General features: G+C 40.4%; 1 protein-coding gene across 10 annotated transcripts in view; it reads right to left on the bottom strand.

The window, feature by feature from the left end:
- Positions 1 to 15,402, bottom strand: part of PHLDB2 (pleckstrin homology like domain family B member 2) — a 73,244-nt gene that overhangs the window by 26,724 nt on the left and 31,118 nt on the right. For all 10 annotated transcript variants that reach the window (XM_081859612.1, XM_081859616.1, XM_081859615.1 and 7 more), the window contains 3 exons: positions 13,771 to 14,154; positions 11,100 to 11,243; positions 9,539 to 9,676 (listed from right to left, as the gene is read on the bottom strand). In XM_081859612.1, the coding sequence (XP_081715738.1) occupies positions 9,539 to 9,676; positions 11,100 to 11,243; positions 13,771 to 14,154 (666 nt within the window). The remainder of the gene's footprint in view (positions 1 to 9,538; positions 9,677 to 11,099; positions 11,244 to 13,770; positions 14,155 to 15,402) is intronic.

Raw genomic sequence — 15,402 nt, 5'->3', positions numbered from 1 at the left:
CAGTTTCAGTTTTTAAAACGGAACTTTTACTGCAGAAGAACAACATACTTCAGACCACAGCATTTTGTTGGAAAAATAGTACAGTCACCAAAGTTCTGCAATTTTTCAAGGCTTTTAAACACACTAACGAAAGAATTGCAGATATGACTCAAGTTGCCAATAAGCAAGCTGTATCTGCTTACATGTGCTCTGCCATCTGTTTAATTCCTATACTTATGGTTCATGGAATCATAGAATTGCAGAGACGGAAAGGGACGGTGAGGATCATCTCGTCCAACCCCTTGTAAATATGCTAGCGTTTTATTTCTGCACCACTAGCCCAGATTGCCTCATGCAGTGCCTAAACGATGACTGGTTCAAAACTGATATATACATATATAGAAGGACATGTTCTTATCCTGAGCGCCTCCTCTGAAACAGCAAAAGGCACACTGTTCCACTTGTGGTGGACAGTACAATGTGCACAGTAATCTTTTACATTAGTTCAAAATTAACCTAATTGTTCATTGTTTTGCTGCAACAACTGCTGGGCTTCATATAGCTGCAACATCAATCTTCGTAGCACATCCAGCTGGATTCCACTCTTTTCATTCACTTACTGTGTTTGTATATTAAAGGGGTATATCCATCCTGTTAAACTACAGATGTCCTGGAAACTTTAAAGGCATTGGAAGCAGGGACCAACAATAGGATACTTTGTCACACGTACTTTCGGCTGCAAACAACTGCAGCAAACAACTGCAGTTTCATGCGGGGAAAGTATTTCTTGGACTAGTAAGAACAGTTAAGGTTTTCCAGTGCACATAACATTGTTTTGGGTTTAGGTCCCATCTCTTCCCCACAGACCATTCTAGGTTATTCAGCCCCAGCTCCCACTAGCATATGGGTGCATATAAAGATTCATAACAAGATGAAGGAAAGTCACACACTTCAGTAGTTCTATATGCAGGAATCACTCTCCACTAGACATCTTTTTTTTTTTTTTTTTTTTGCACCAAGATTTCTATAATTTAAAGAATTCTAGGTATTACCTATCTGTATTTACTCCTTTATTTTTCAGATTAGTAGTCTAGCATTCTGCCATAACAAGCACGGAAGGCACTTCACAATTAAAAGCTGTCATCTTAATTGTCCTAACACTGGGCTGCTTTAACCTTGATACCCTTTTTTCTTTACTTGTTATACCCAACATTGACAAAGATGCTCCGTGCATTCCTCCTGCATTTGCCCCTCTCTGACTAAATCCCACCTGGGTGTTTTTTGTCCCAAAGGAGGAAACATGCAGGCATTATATAGGATCCTATATGTTTGTCCTATAGGGCAAACAACAGCTTCAGCAAAGAAAAAAAATAGATAAGTAGTGTATGACCAAAAAAGAAAGAAGGTAAATACCAGTAGCTCAACGCCTCTTCACATTCTGCTTCTTCCCATGAATGTGCTATTCCTGGCACTGAAGCCAGCCCTATACAGGGTCAGGGAGGCAGCGGGGGGGGGGGGGTTGGATCATGCCAGTTCCAGCCCGCCTCACAACCCTCAAAGTCTAGGCATTCCACACAGGGACTTCCACACATAGATGGGAACCACATACTTGGTATGCTACATTTTTACACGATGTTCCAATTACACAATTTTCATATGGATGTGTAGGGCCCGCCGGGCTGCTGTTCTTCCCCATGCAACAAGGGAGACACAAGCACCATTCTCCCTATGCTCATGTTGAAATTCCGCATAAGGTTTTAATGTTCAGGCTGTCAGTGAAGAGGCTAGCAATGGTACCAGCCACAACAACTATGTTACATCTCCACAATCAGAAGCCACTTGCTGGGAGTCACAAGTGGGAAAAGGGCTGTTGTGTTTTGAAGTCACGCTGCTGGGCTTCTCATAGGCATCTGGCTGACAGCCACAGTGAGTACAGGCTCTTACGTTCTGAAAGTTTCACAAGGCCACATCTATACTGTTTTTGTAAGCTAACTGGAGAACTTTCCTTACTGAGTGGCATTTGAGCATGGCTAATAAATAAGCACACACTGTTGCCCATACTGATTTATATCAGATGTCCTGTGCAGTATAATTCCTGGCTGAGATGAAAAATCCAAAGCAAGGAAGAACTATTTCAGACTTTTATTGCAGCATCCTTATTGAGGTTGCCAATGGGTTTCTAAGGATATTTTCAGCCTAGCAAATAGCTTAGCATATTTGATAATTTTAAAAAGGAGCCAGGGAGAGTATGAGGATACTCCTACAGCAATCACAGTGCAAAACTGCCCCACTGAAAAAGACAACAGAGAGAATATGGCTTATTTCAAGAAAGAAGCAACCTATTTATCACTCAAAGTGACAAGATGTCCACAGTTTGCTATTCACTGCAAGGGAACTGAGGCTATCTAATACAACCAGTACTCTTTTAACCACAGCAGGAATTGATATATTAAGCATTTATCGCTGACAAGCGTTCTGCAAACAGTCAAGTGACCTTGACCAGTGCTATTTGCTACATGTTGGTTTGGTGCCTATGACAACAATTACGCAAGATAGATGCATTATTTTTGATCTCCAGTAAGCTTGTATCTGAGCTCATAAAGGTCCGTGGAAGCATGGCTTATATTTACAAGACCAATAACCTTATAAACTGGATTACTGCAATCCCACAGAAGCACAAAAACTAAACTGCTGAGCAGCTGAATTGTCTAAACTGTCAGTGGGGACTCTTCTGGGTCCTATCCTTAAATTGCAACAGCATACTTACCCACAAGAAAAATGCAATTCTGGAGCAAGTTTTCAAAGGCAGCCAGACAAATATACATTACAAAAGCAAATCTGATTTAGCGATCAATGCAATTGATCTATTTTTATGTAATGTATAGCCACTTTTGTCAACAAACTTTTCAGTGCAAAATGGGTTCTCCAATTTATTTAACTATATATACTGCTTAAATAAATAAAAATCTCTAAGCAGTTTATATAACATATTCACAAGAAAATCCCAATAAAGTAAACACATAAAACACATACCTAGGCATAAAGGAATTATCAAAATGTAGCTAAAGTTATCAGTTTTAAAAACATACATACATAATCAAATTACATGTCTGACTAGGCTTGTCTGAACAAAAATATTTTTAGCAGGCATCAAAAACAGTATAGTGAAGGCGCCTGTATTTACTAGATTGGTGCAACAAGACTTGCAAGTCAACAGCTTCTCAAACCTAAGCTTTGCTATTCCATTAAAAGGACTGAGCACCACTCATGATAAAAACACTTCTACCTAGCATTCCTCTAATGCCAGCTGATGTTAAATATTAGCAGTAGTTTATAGCAGCAATACGAGTGACTTTCCAACTCTGGTCTATCAGTAGCAGGTTGACAGCTGTGCATATACAATAAGGGAAAGCCAAGTGTAGGCAAACTTTTCTGTTTACTATATGCAGCTATTTTCATTACATTATGCAGATCAATGGAATGATAAAAGTGATTGGATTGGATTTTTTGCAGCTCCTGATCTAGACAGTTGTACTCCCAAAGGAAACCAGAAAATATAATAAAGATTCTTCAATGTGCTGGGAAAGAAAATACAAGATTTTATGCCTTTGCAATGAAATCTGGGATAAGGGTTATGTCACCAGAGATGTCACAGTAGGCACTGTCCAATAGGCGCTCATATATATTAGAAAGCACTGCCAGTTCTGAAGATAGAAGGTAGTTCTTTATATGTTGTGGCTTAAAATACCTGGAAAATGGTTTGAACATTTCCTGCGATGGGGCAGGAAAGATGAACACATGTACCATAGGCAATGGCAGAGCTAAATACCACTCTCTGAACAGCTACTGTCTATTCTGCCTCATGTATAGTCTTAAATACTTTTTCTGCATTTCCAGAGCTTCTACTTCAAACACTCTTCTTTGCTGGGGTAACGGGGAAGCTACAGAGAAAAGCTAGCATACTTTATTGCAGAGTGGTGCTAAATACAAGGCTGTTATTGAGCTCATCTTACAAGGGAAGCAGTTAATTTGGGAGGCTAACAGCTGCATGCTACGGATGGAGAAGGAAACCTGAGACTAAGTGGAAGAGCCATTTCCTTTTTCTTTTTAGGATGCGGTGTCTCAATAAAACGATGCCTCCAAAACCTTTCACAATTTTCAGGCAGAGAAATATATAATGTTCCAACTTTGCACATCACAGTAAACTGTGGTTTGTGGCTTACCACGAGCAAGTAGTATACTAGTGCACACTATCCAAATTGCTGCCACTTTGCTCCTCTTCTGGGATGAAGAGCAAGCCATTAAGCTTGGCTTATCACTATGCACAAACTCAGAATTATGCTTTATTTTTTCCTAGTAAACCATGATCACGAAGCCAAGGTTTGTTCTTGGCTTCCTGAGTGTCTGTATTCTTGGCTTGTTGCTCCTGATCATGCAAGCTAAGGTGCAAAACTGATGCAATGAGGCAGACTAGCATACCGCTTCTGCATGGTAAGCTATGATCTGGGCTGATGTCCAGTTTCATGATTATCACATGGAACAAGCAACAAAATGATTCATATCCCCCAACCTGTCAAATTAGATCTCGACAGGATGCTAGCACTTTTGCAATATTTTTGTTTAAAGCAGGGGTGAATCTCCACACCTCTTTAATACATTTGTCCGGCATTCAACCAGAGAACAATAATTTCCTTTATCTTCTCTTTATGTTATGCAGGGTTTTGTTTTGTTTTTTACTGACAACTACATCTGCAGTCCTTTGCACAACTTAGGCATTTTGTTACTAGCAGGAAAAGACTCAGATTTAATGGGACACACCAGCCAGCTATAAACAAGTAACACGGGAAGTTGTAAATGAGACCGTTACAAAACACTGAACAGCAGTTTGTGATGCTAGTAAAGAATCAGAATTTTTCTCTGGCACTTAGGAAGTCCTAGAATGCATGCACATGCGCAGTTTAGAGGATCTCGTGGAGCAGCCAATCCCATACTGACTACATACCCTTTGATGTCGGAAAGGAACCCACAAGCTTAGCCAAGAATCCAGCTGGGAACTGGCCCAGATCAAACTCCTGTTTCTTAGTGCTGCTGCCACCATCCTCCATTTCCTTCCCCTAGTCACGAGAGGTCTTTTTCCACCCAGGTGAACATGCATGATAGAGATTGCAGCTCACTGTTTTCCTTTCCACTAGATCTTTGCTATTAGGAAGAGCTGGGAGATCCTGAGCAGGAGATAAGCAGCAACAGAGAAATGGAAGCGGCAGAGGTCCAGCGGCAGGGGGAAGTTAAGAGCCACAGCCCATCCTGGATACCCTTCCCTTCCTCTCTGGCAGCTGTGACCGTGTCACATATCACCGTCAAGAGTCGCTGCTTGGATTCCCAGCTGTAGCTGGAAGCGGTGAATCCTATCTGTTCCCTACACATGCACAAACAAGGCAAGGAACTTCTTTCCTACAGAGGAAATTCCACTGAGTACACCTGTTTTCACCAGTCTCATCTTATATCAAAGCCATTTTCCACTGGGAAGATAATTCCATATAAGCTACACTATGGGAAAAGGGCATTTTATACATGTCTAGGAAATACAACCTGTATAATTGCATAGAGCCTAAATATAATTTTAAGAAAGTTCTGGAAATATGAAAGTCAGTTCTAAACTGTAAAAAAAAATGTCACCCCAAATAAGCTATAACTGAGATGGCTGGGCTAAGTAATACATTTTGTCTCTTGCCTTAGGGCTGGACCACATGAAGTTCAGGTCTAATGTTTTACATTCCCATTAGCAATATGATTCTATAAACTGATATTAAATTTATAACAGAAGCACTCAATAAGCTTACTACCCATTGGCATTGTCACATGGTTGGCCAAGACTTTATAAACCATGGCTTATAAACTGGTTTATAAACCATGGTTTATAAAGCCAGGATGAGCACCATAGACATATGCTCCTCCCTCACCCCTCCTTTCAACATCAAGATACAGTGGTACCTCGAGTTACAAATGCCTCGGGTTACAGGCGTTTCAGGTTACAAAATCCGCTAATCTGGAAGAGTTACCGCGAGTTGAGAACTTTGCCCCAGGATGAGAATGGAAATCGTGTGCCCCATTAGCGAAAGCACACCTCTAGTTAAGAACAGTTTCAGGTTAAGAATGGACCTCCAGAACAAATTAAGTTTGTAACTAGAGGTACCACTGTACTGGCTTACATTAGGCCAGAGTTCCCTGTGCATTTGAAATGGGAAACTGACCTTAATTAAGGATAACAAACCAGAAGAATAAGCTTAGCTTAGGCCCCATGTGAAGTCCTCCAAGATCCTCCATCTGGCCTTCAAGATTCCTCCCAGGCCACACCTTTCACAAACACTGCTCGGCACCCTTCCTAGAGTGCTTCAGCCTAGCTAGAATGTGTTCTTGATCTGAGATTACTGTATCTTGTATGTCAGGATGCAGAGACGCATCTCTCTGTGTAGAAACTTCCAACTTTTGCATGGCTAGAACGTGCAAAAGTAAGATTCGCATCTATTGCTCCGGCCCCTTCCCACCACTAGCATGTGGGAACTCTGCCCCATGAGGGAATACAGTCCACAGCCTGGAAAAGGTTCCCCACACCTAGGATAAAATATTAAAAAATTATCCATAATGTGAAGATTGAAACACTCAGGGTCATCCAAAGAAAGAGATTAACGACAGATTCTAGGCAGATAGAGCAAAGTGCATATAGCCTCACCACCCAACATAACTTATGGAACTCATTGCCACAGGATGTGATGATGGCTACTAGTTTAGAGAAAATCATGGAAGAGGATATGCCTGTCTATATGACTGTGAGGCACCTCCATGTTCAGGGAATGTATGTTGCTTCCATGTCTTGGATGTGGGCTTGCCAGAAGCATCCCAGAGGCATTGTGTTGGCTCTATGGACCTTTGGCTTAATGCAGTGAAGCTCTTCTTCTGTACTAATTGTCTGTCCTACGAACATTTATCCAAGCTCCACTGATCCTTCATCTTTTATTCAACATTAGCAAATAGTACACAGCCTAAATTCAGCGGTAGTCTCATAATGCTGGCATTTTTTTTGCTGGCGTTGAATTTAGTCTTCCTGCAAATTAAGAAATCAAGTAAACTAGGTTCAATTTTATTCAAAACATTTTAACTTAATATAACCTACTCAGGTGGTTGTGAATGTGCAGTTTCCTTTTCAATTGCTGCAGAACAATGGGATTTGCTTTGCAGTAAATTACTGTGAAAGCATAAGTGGTTCAATATTCTGCAGCGTGTTGTATGGTGTCTATGGTCTTTGAAGTAGATGAATAAGATTACAAGTAATATGAAAATTCTCCCTTTAGTCTATTTTAAGCAAGCAGATGGAAAGCTGATTATGCTTTCATTCATGATATCTCTTAAGAATTTCACAAGCTTCTGAAGCAGGTGTCCTTAAACGGTCAGATGACTTTGCATAAGACTTCCTGTCAAACAGGTGCCTAGATCAGCAATTAATTCCAGTCTTAACTCTTTCCATAAACATCAAGCTATCACCACCGCAAAACAGACCTGCCATCATTTGTGCCGTATATTTTTATGAATGAAATGGTTTTGTCTTTCACAAGTTGTACACAGATATCATTTCACTATTCACAAATCTCCATTCATTGGTGGAAGAGATCAGAACAGCTGTTCAGAAGTGAACAGCAATACCAGAAAATGGAATACGAGTGGGGAAATGATACCACATGGGCTTTAAGGCTGAAGGAAGATACTGAAGGAGTCAAAATGATACATGGGAAGGATGCAGGTGTGAACTACAGCTGCTCCTTACAACTACCGTATTTACTCGAGTGTAAGGCCCACCTTTTTTGGCCAAATTATGCCACGAAAATTAGGGTGTGCATTAGGTTTCATGGCACATTAGATTCAATCGCAAGCTTGAAAAGCACCGCAGATGCAGCAAATACTTTGGGGGTTCATAGGTTTTGAAAACTTAGGTGCGCATTAGATTCGATGGCGCATGAGATGCACGTCAATACAGTATCATCAAACCATTTGTAAACCACTAGAAACTAGAAGCCACAAAACCATTTATTCCAATGGTTCTTTCAGAAACAGCGTGTTAAAAAACAGAACTCACAGAGCAATCCTAACTAGTGCATCTCCTACATACATTAAGCTGCAATCTAAATATGTTGTTGTTGTTGTTGTTTAGTCGTTTAGTTGTGTCCGACTCTTTGTGATCCCATGGACCAGAGCACGCCAGGCACTCCTGTCTTCCACTGGTCAAACTCTAAATATATACTATAATATAATACAATAATATATATAATAATGTATATATAATAAAATTATATTATTATTTTTATAACTGCCAACGGTTGTAAAGGCAGTGTAAATCTTCTCTCTGTTGGGTGAATTTTAGTTACAGGCATCCTAATTTGGCCCATGAAACTGTCTTTCCACAGCCATACACACTGAATCTCATAGAACATCAGGGCAGATGTGGGACGGCTAAAGCTGCAGCTGCAAATGAACAAGCAGGAGCCTCGCAATGCGCTCCAGATTGTTTCTCTGCAAGCAGAGCTTGCATTCAGCAGCTTTTAAATTTGATGCCAAATGCATGCTCCATTGAGGCAAGTTCCATACAAGAGTTCCCAATGGGAGGAGGACTGCTGAAAGGGTAAAGCATTTATATACACATATACACATCACTTCTCACATTCCTAAAAGCTATGACCATGGGGTATTTTTTTTACTGGCACACAACTTTGACCTAATTTAGTGATTATGTGGATTCTCATTTTTACATAATCTTGAATTTCTGGAATGTGACAACATTTCATTAAAATGTTACAGTATTTGTACGTTGGCTTCCACGTTACACATAAAATGATTTAATGTAATGTTCAATGCTCTTTTGCATTTTAGATTTTTGTTTCCTTTTGTCCCCTCAGTATTCTGTAGCAGGTTATCAAAACATTATGTTTAGGAGAGCAAATTACAGGCGTGCAAAATTTAATGTACTTAAGCTAAAAATATGTAGCCATGAGAGGTAAATAAAATTCTCAATATTTTCACTACTATGAAGGAAACCCATTGCAGATGACATTATTAAGATTGCTGAACATGCACAGTAAGAAAAAGACTGTGGACACCACATTACAGATTCCCCCGTTACGCCTTATTCGTGTCTACTCAGAAGAAAATCTCACTGAATTTAATTTCACTTACTCCCAGGAAAATGCAAATGATTGCAGCCTTAGTTCTCATTCTTCATAATTCAACACGTTGTGTGTTTTCTTAATAACTGTGTGTTTCTTCAATAAGTAACTAATTACAGCATCAATGCCCAACAAAACCCATACCAAGTTCAAGTTATCTTTCTTTTTTAATTTCCACAACTCTAGACAGCAGCCAGAAGTGGCTTCTAAATTAGTTCACATAATTTTTTATTTCATCTTACAACAATGCACCATGACACACTATTTTCTTTTGAAAATACCAGTTACTGAAATTCCAATTCTGCACAAAAATATAATTAAAACAGGGATACCATAACTTTATTTACCTTGGTCTTTTCACCAATGGCATTTCTCTCCAGCTCGGCTATCTTCCTGTTTAAATGATCCAGTATTTCCTTCTCCTTGAGAAGTTCAGCTGTTTCAGATTTCTGCTCCCCATCCAATAGGGCACATTCCATATCCATCTAAGAACACGAAAAAAATTTCTCAGCCTCAATCCAGCTCACAAAGAAATACTGACACACACTTTTTGAAGGCCTATTCATGCATGCTGCATATTTTAAAACACACTGTGATGCAAAGCCACATTAACTTCTCTTGAGATAGTTTAAGACATGTACAAAGACAGCATGCTATTGAAAACGGAATCCAAAGTTGGCAATTTTTCAAGAACTTTCTAGTGCTTCTGCTTCTGTCTGCTTGTAGTATTTTCACTTCCTCATGACACGTTGTTATGTTGATCCCTTTTGCAACAGCTGCTCCCCCTTTACTAAGGTTATTCACTAGGAACTGAGTGATTTGCAGGTTGTTTTTGGCAATGTGAGATCCCAAGTAAAGCAGAATTCAGAAGGGATTTATAATTTAATGGTGCCGTTCATTTCCTTACGCTTTGGCTATGGCAGATACCTCTGCAGTACTCCCAAGTAATACTTTGCAGTTCAGATTTGCAAATTTTGTAGCATTCATTACTTACATGACACTGCAATCCTAAACACACTTACTAGAGGGTAAGCCCCTTGAATATAGTGCTGTTTATAGATCAGGCACCAAGATCCAAACTGTTGTCCCAATGAGGATCACCAACCCCCACCCCAAGCTGCCATAGCACCCTTTGCTTGGATGTGCTATTGGGCTGTCATTTGCATGGGACTAAAAATAAATGCTAACACCCAATGTGCTGGTGCTAAGGAGTGTGGCCAGTAGGTATATCAGCATCATGAGTACAGCTACTGTAAAAGGCACATTCTTGCTGTGCCTTCCATAGCTGTCAACTTTTCTCTTTTCTTGCTAGGAATCCTATTTGGAATAAGGGAATTTCCCTTAAAAAAGGAGGAAAGTTGACAGCTATGGTGCCTTCATGTGTTCACAAAATACATGTGGTGGCACGATGACCATTGTACCACGGGCAGGGTACCCTTTTGGCCCAGCTGAACAGATCGTTATCTCCCCAGCAAGCCATAGGCCAACTTTGACAGGCGGGCAGAGCCACCTGACAATCATCAGCAATTAGGCAGGTGAGCATGACTTGGGGGGGGGGAATGGGGAGGGGCAATTTGGACCCACCAGAAGACCAGGTTTGATCCATGGGCTAGCGACTCTCCAGTTTTGTTTCATATCAATCAACATTTCAGTAATCAGATGAATGTGTTTTATGTGAGCCTGGATAGCTCAGTTGGTTAGACCATGGTGCTGATAACACCAAGGTTACAGGTTCGATCCCTGTATGGACCAGCTGCATATTCCTGCATTGCAGGGGGTTGGACTAGATGATCCTCAGGGTCCCTTCCAACTCTACAGTTCTATGGTTCTATGTACACCTGCAGCTTCTTGCAGCAAGATAGAGGCTCGAATCTAATCAGATAAAAACAAAGAAAATACTTTTTATACCTCCCTAGAGGACTCATCCATCTGATCATTTAAATCTTTGACCTTCTGTTCAAGTTCTTCCAAGTTATTCAGTATTATAATGCGCTGTTCTTCCATCTGATTAAGCTCCAGTGATCTTTGTTCATCACTTATGCACTCTGGTGTCTGAAAGAACAACAAGGAAGTGTTGTTACTTTTTTAAAATACAAGTTCCCAAAATGTACGTTTTCTCATTGCTCTACCCCCACCCCAACAACTGCTCTTAGTATTGTCTAAAAATACCAGGCCCCAAACATTGCTTATGCTAGCAGATTTTTAAGAACAACAGCAGCAAAATTACACTTTATAAATCAGATTTCCCCCCTCCTTTGTTAATACTGTTTTCTCATATTCCTCAAAGGTGCTGTTTCAAAACTCCTACCCGTTTACCTATTGGACAATACGGGAAGATACAAAAACTAGTGTCAAGGCTATTTTCTGAGCAACTATCTTCTGCATCCTGTGCTTTTTTTCCTGGGGGAGATGCAGGGGTACACATACTCCTAAACAGTTTGTGAATCTTTGTACTTTTGTCCACTTACTGTATTTATTTTCCCCGATTTGAACTATAAAATGGTGATTTTCTTGAGTCAAAATGAGAGTACCCCTAAACATTTTTTAATAGAAAGAAAAGCACTGCCTGCATCAAACTGCTTTAAACCCTAGCACAGGCAGAGACTGATAGCACAACAATCTCTTCAGGTTTATTCACACATTGCCTGTGCTTAGGACTGCATCCCTGGTGTCCTGACTATGGCTTTTGTGTTCCAAGGGGGGCTGGTTAGTCTTCAGAGGGCAAATTAGTTGCATAAGGTCACAAGAGTATTTCTCAGTATCAGAACTACACCCAGGACTCAGTTCCTATTCTCCGTCCTTTGCCTTATATTACTAAACCATATGTCCTTCTCTCAGACATCTATTAAGCAATACAGTTTTGGAGCTGCAACTCTGGCATTTTAGAACAAAGAATGAATTGCATTCAAGTGATCACTGCTATTGCTATTAACATAATATAACAGATTTCTTTTTTAATGAACTGTACTCCTTACTAGCACTAGTAATCCTAACAGGAAAGCCCCCTTTTCACAAGAATCCCTGCTCAGCTATTTCTAACACTGCAGCTTGGGTTTCACCTTCCTAGCGGAGAATTAACAACAGGGCTCCTCACTGATAGGAGGCAAAGTATAATCACAAGGAAGAGATGCAAGACCACAATCCTGTAAAGATAAAGGGGGGCACATTATAATCAAGCAGAGGAGGCACATGAAGAAGGGACTAGATGATTACTGCAGGGTGTGGGTCACTTCATATAGCAGTATAGTGAGCAGTATAGCCCATCACCCCAGGAACAGCACTATGTGTTTTGAGAGGGAAAGAAGTATACAGGTGGTATGGAACAATTCCATACATTTCTCTCTCCTTATGATATGAAGAATGTACCAAAAGGGAGAAACTAACAGGACTGTTCCTCATCCTCAGCCTAACCCAGTTGGTCACTGCTACAACAATAATGCAATTTTTCTTATACGATTCCCTTTTCACCAACAATACACAACAGCATCTGCCTCCTGGGAGCTCTGTGCAGAGCGCTTTAACTTCTGAAAAATTAGTATGCTGATCCCATGATAGCACAACACTTCTACTAAGACCTGAAGATTCAGGGTTCAATTTTTCTAAAAAGTCAATTCCGATCTCTTCGGGATGTCGAAAAAACTGCAGCCTGGATTCCCCTCTCTTTCTGCCCTCCCAAAACCATTTGCAGTCTGCTAATCATAGCTCAGTGGGATGTGCAGTGCTTGTGTTGACAATTCCAGGCACCATGCCATTCTCTAGTACAGGATACTATAAGGTGTAAAGGGCTCGAGGATGCGAATTCACTTTTCTCATCCTAGTTTTCCTTTACCGGCTGACATTCAACATTCTGTGTTTCCTGGAGGCAACTGAGCACACCCAGACATCATGAATCCTCCCTTTCGAATAGCATCACACCACACTCATGGACAAACAGTTAAACGAAGACCACTTTGAGAGAGACAAGAGTACTTATTGCCCCCCTTTTTATTTTCTCTCTCTCTAAAAAAATGTAACATCCAGAGGCATAAGAAAGGTCTAACTGACAGCTACTTGTTGTTTCATTTGGACCATATGTCAGCATTGAAAAGAAAAGAAGTCACCAGCTTTTATTTTTGAATACTGATCTGGTTGCATATTTTGCAATGGCTTCACTTCCCATCTGTTGCTCTGATTGGTGCCAAGGGGACTGTGCACTTCCTGGATGCCGCCACAGTGTGGCAGCCTTGAATGTAGCCTGCACTACTATATGAACTGGGCTCTCTTTCTCTGGTTGTCCAACAGTGATGGCAGCTGAAAATCAAGTAGAACCCCCCCCGCCGGCAGTGGCAGTCAGTCACTAACAAACAGCATTGGGACCTGTCCGTGAAGAGGAGTTTTGTGCTGTTCAGAAAAGAAGTTACAAGGTGTTAGTTTGCATTTATCTGGATTGTGGCCTCAAAACTGGCATTTCTGAGCTAAACATATATATAAACGCAGGTTTGCGATTGAAACTTGTGGATTTTAACTATTTCTCATGGTAACTGATCTAACACAGAACGGGATCCCCAGCCAGTTTGTCTTATAAAGTATTTGCCATTACCTTGGACATGATGCTCAGGTAGGACGATTCATTGGCACTCTTCAAGAAGGGAGAAGAAGGTAAGGGTGATGTTGTCCTGCTGTCACCTAAATGTTTATTTGTTCTCATCCCTCGGGGGGTAAAGAATCCCATAGCATTTTGACCTAGATCACTGAACTCAGAGAAGTCGGAATCTCCAGTTGGCATCTGCAAGTGATTTCTGAATTTCGTTTCGGGAGTCATCTGAGAATCGTCAAAGACAGAATCTTCTTCAGATACCTGAAGCTTTTCAAGTTCTTTATTGATTTTCTGAACATCAGCTACAGTTGTGACAGTGGCAGGATCACTGTCTGGCTTGGAATATTCTGCACACAGGTTAAGAATGGTCTCCAGCCGCTGACGCTCCTAATATTTGAAAGAAGCAATGAAAACCATTAAAGGTGAGGGCTAGGATACATGCAGAAATTAATATTAGCATCAAACTGAATGAAAAAGGTACTTAAAAACTGGCACATTGATCCTGAATCCTATATCCTGGAATGTAGGCATCATGGATTTCAATCTAACATTCTTCTAATTAGCAAGCAATTCGTACATACTTTATAAATATAAGCAAGCAACATGCAAAGGTCATGCAAGGCATAAACTTTTAGTAAATTATGATCACTCACAGAAAACAATGGACTTCAGAAGGGCAAATCTTCTAAATAAACATTTGTGGTAATGCAAACGTTAGGATCTAAGCAGACTATGAAGGATTACGACTACATCAACATCAGTGATTGCTGAATCTCCTCTTGAGAAACGCTGCAAACCACACTTCATGCTTGCATTTCAGCATATGAGAACTCTGTACTTGTGCAGTTCATGTGACTGCAAGGCTGAGGGTTTGGCCGAATTACACCACTAAAGGCTTGAGAAAGCTGTCACCAACACATAGCTTTACATACCTCCAGGTACAGTATAAAGTCAGTTTTAAAGGATGGTTCTTCAGGATGCAAGTTAAACATGTTACAGTAGCCTTAACCTTGCATTCAAAAGCACTGTACATGACAACTAGGGCAACTAGAGTCTCAGCTGCCAGCTACCTAATTTTCAGCATTCAGAAGTGCTCCTTTAACCTTAACCTTATTCCGAGTACTCAACTTCAATCTGTCTGCAAACTGAACATAAGAATAGACACAAAAAATAAGATCCAGTCCAAGCCTGTGATTGTAAGGCCTGCTGAGTCCAAGGGAGCTTACTCCCAAGTAAATGTGCACAGGATTGCAATGTTACAGCAGAATCTGATGCATGTCTATATAGGAACAAGTCTCATAGAATTTATTCCAGGATAAGTGTGTCTGCACCCCATAGGTGATTTGCAAGCGGGTCGTATACAGATAGTTTTAAAAATAAATAAGAATGCTTAACAATGTCATAGAAAGGACTCATTCCTCCTCCCCCTTTTTTTAAATCTTAGGGGAAAGGCAAGTAGAGTTTGTGAAATCAAGATTTTCTGCATATCCATGAAAAACATGCAAGTATATGAAAAAAGAACCCAATGCTATCCCGAAAAAGATAAGATTATGAGAAAATTCTGTACTTGCTTCTGAATTCTACCTTCTAGTCATGGAGAAAATATCAGTATAGTTGAGCTAGCATAGTCAAATG

The sequence above is a fragment of the Podarcis erhardii genome (assembly GCF_964252035.2).
Source record: "Podarcis erhardii genome assembly, chromosome: 4".
Taxonomy (NCBI): Eukaryota; Metazoa; Chordata; class Lepidosauria; order Squamata; family Lacertidae; genus Podarcis; species Podarcis erhardii.
The sequence above is the reverse complement of the archived record's forward strand: the minus strand, read 5'-3'. Positions and strand labels throughout refer to the sequence as shown.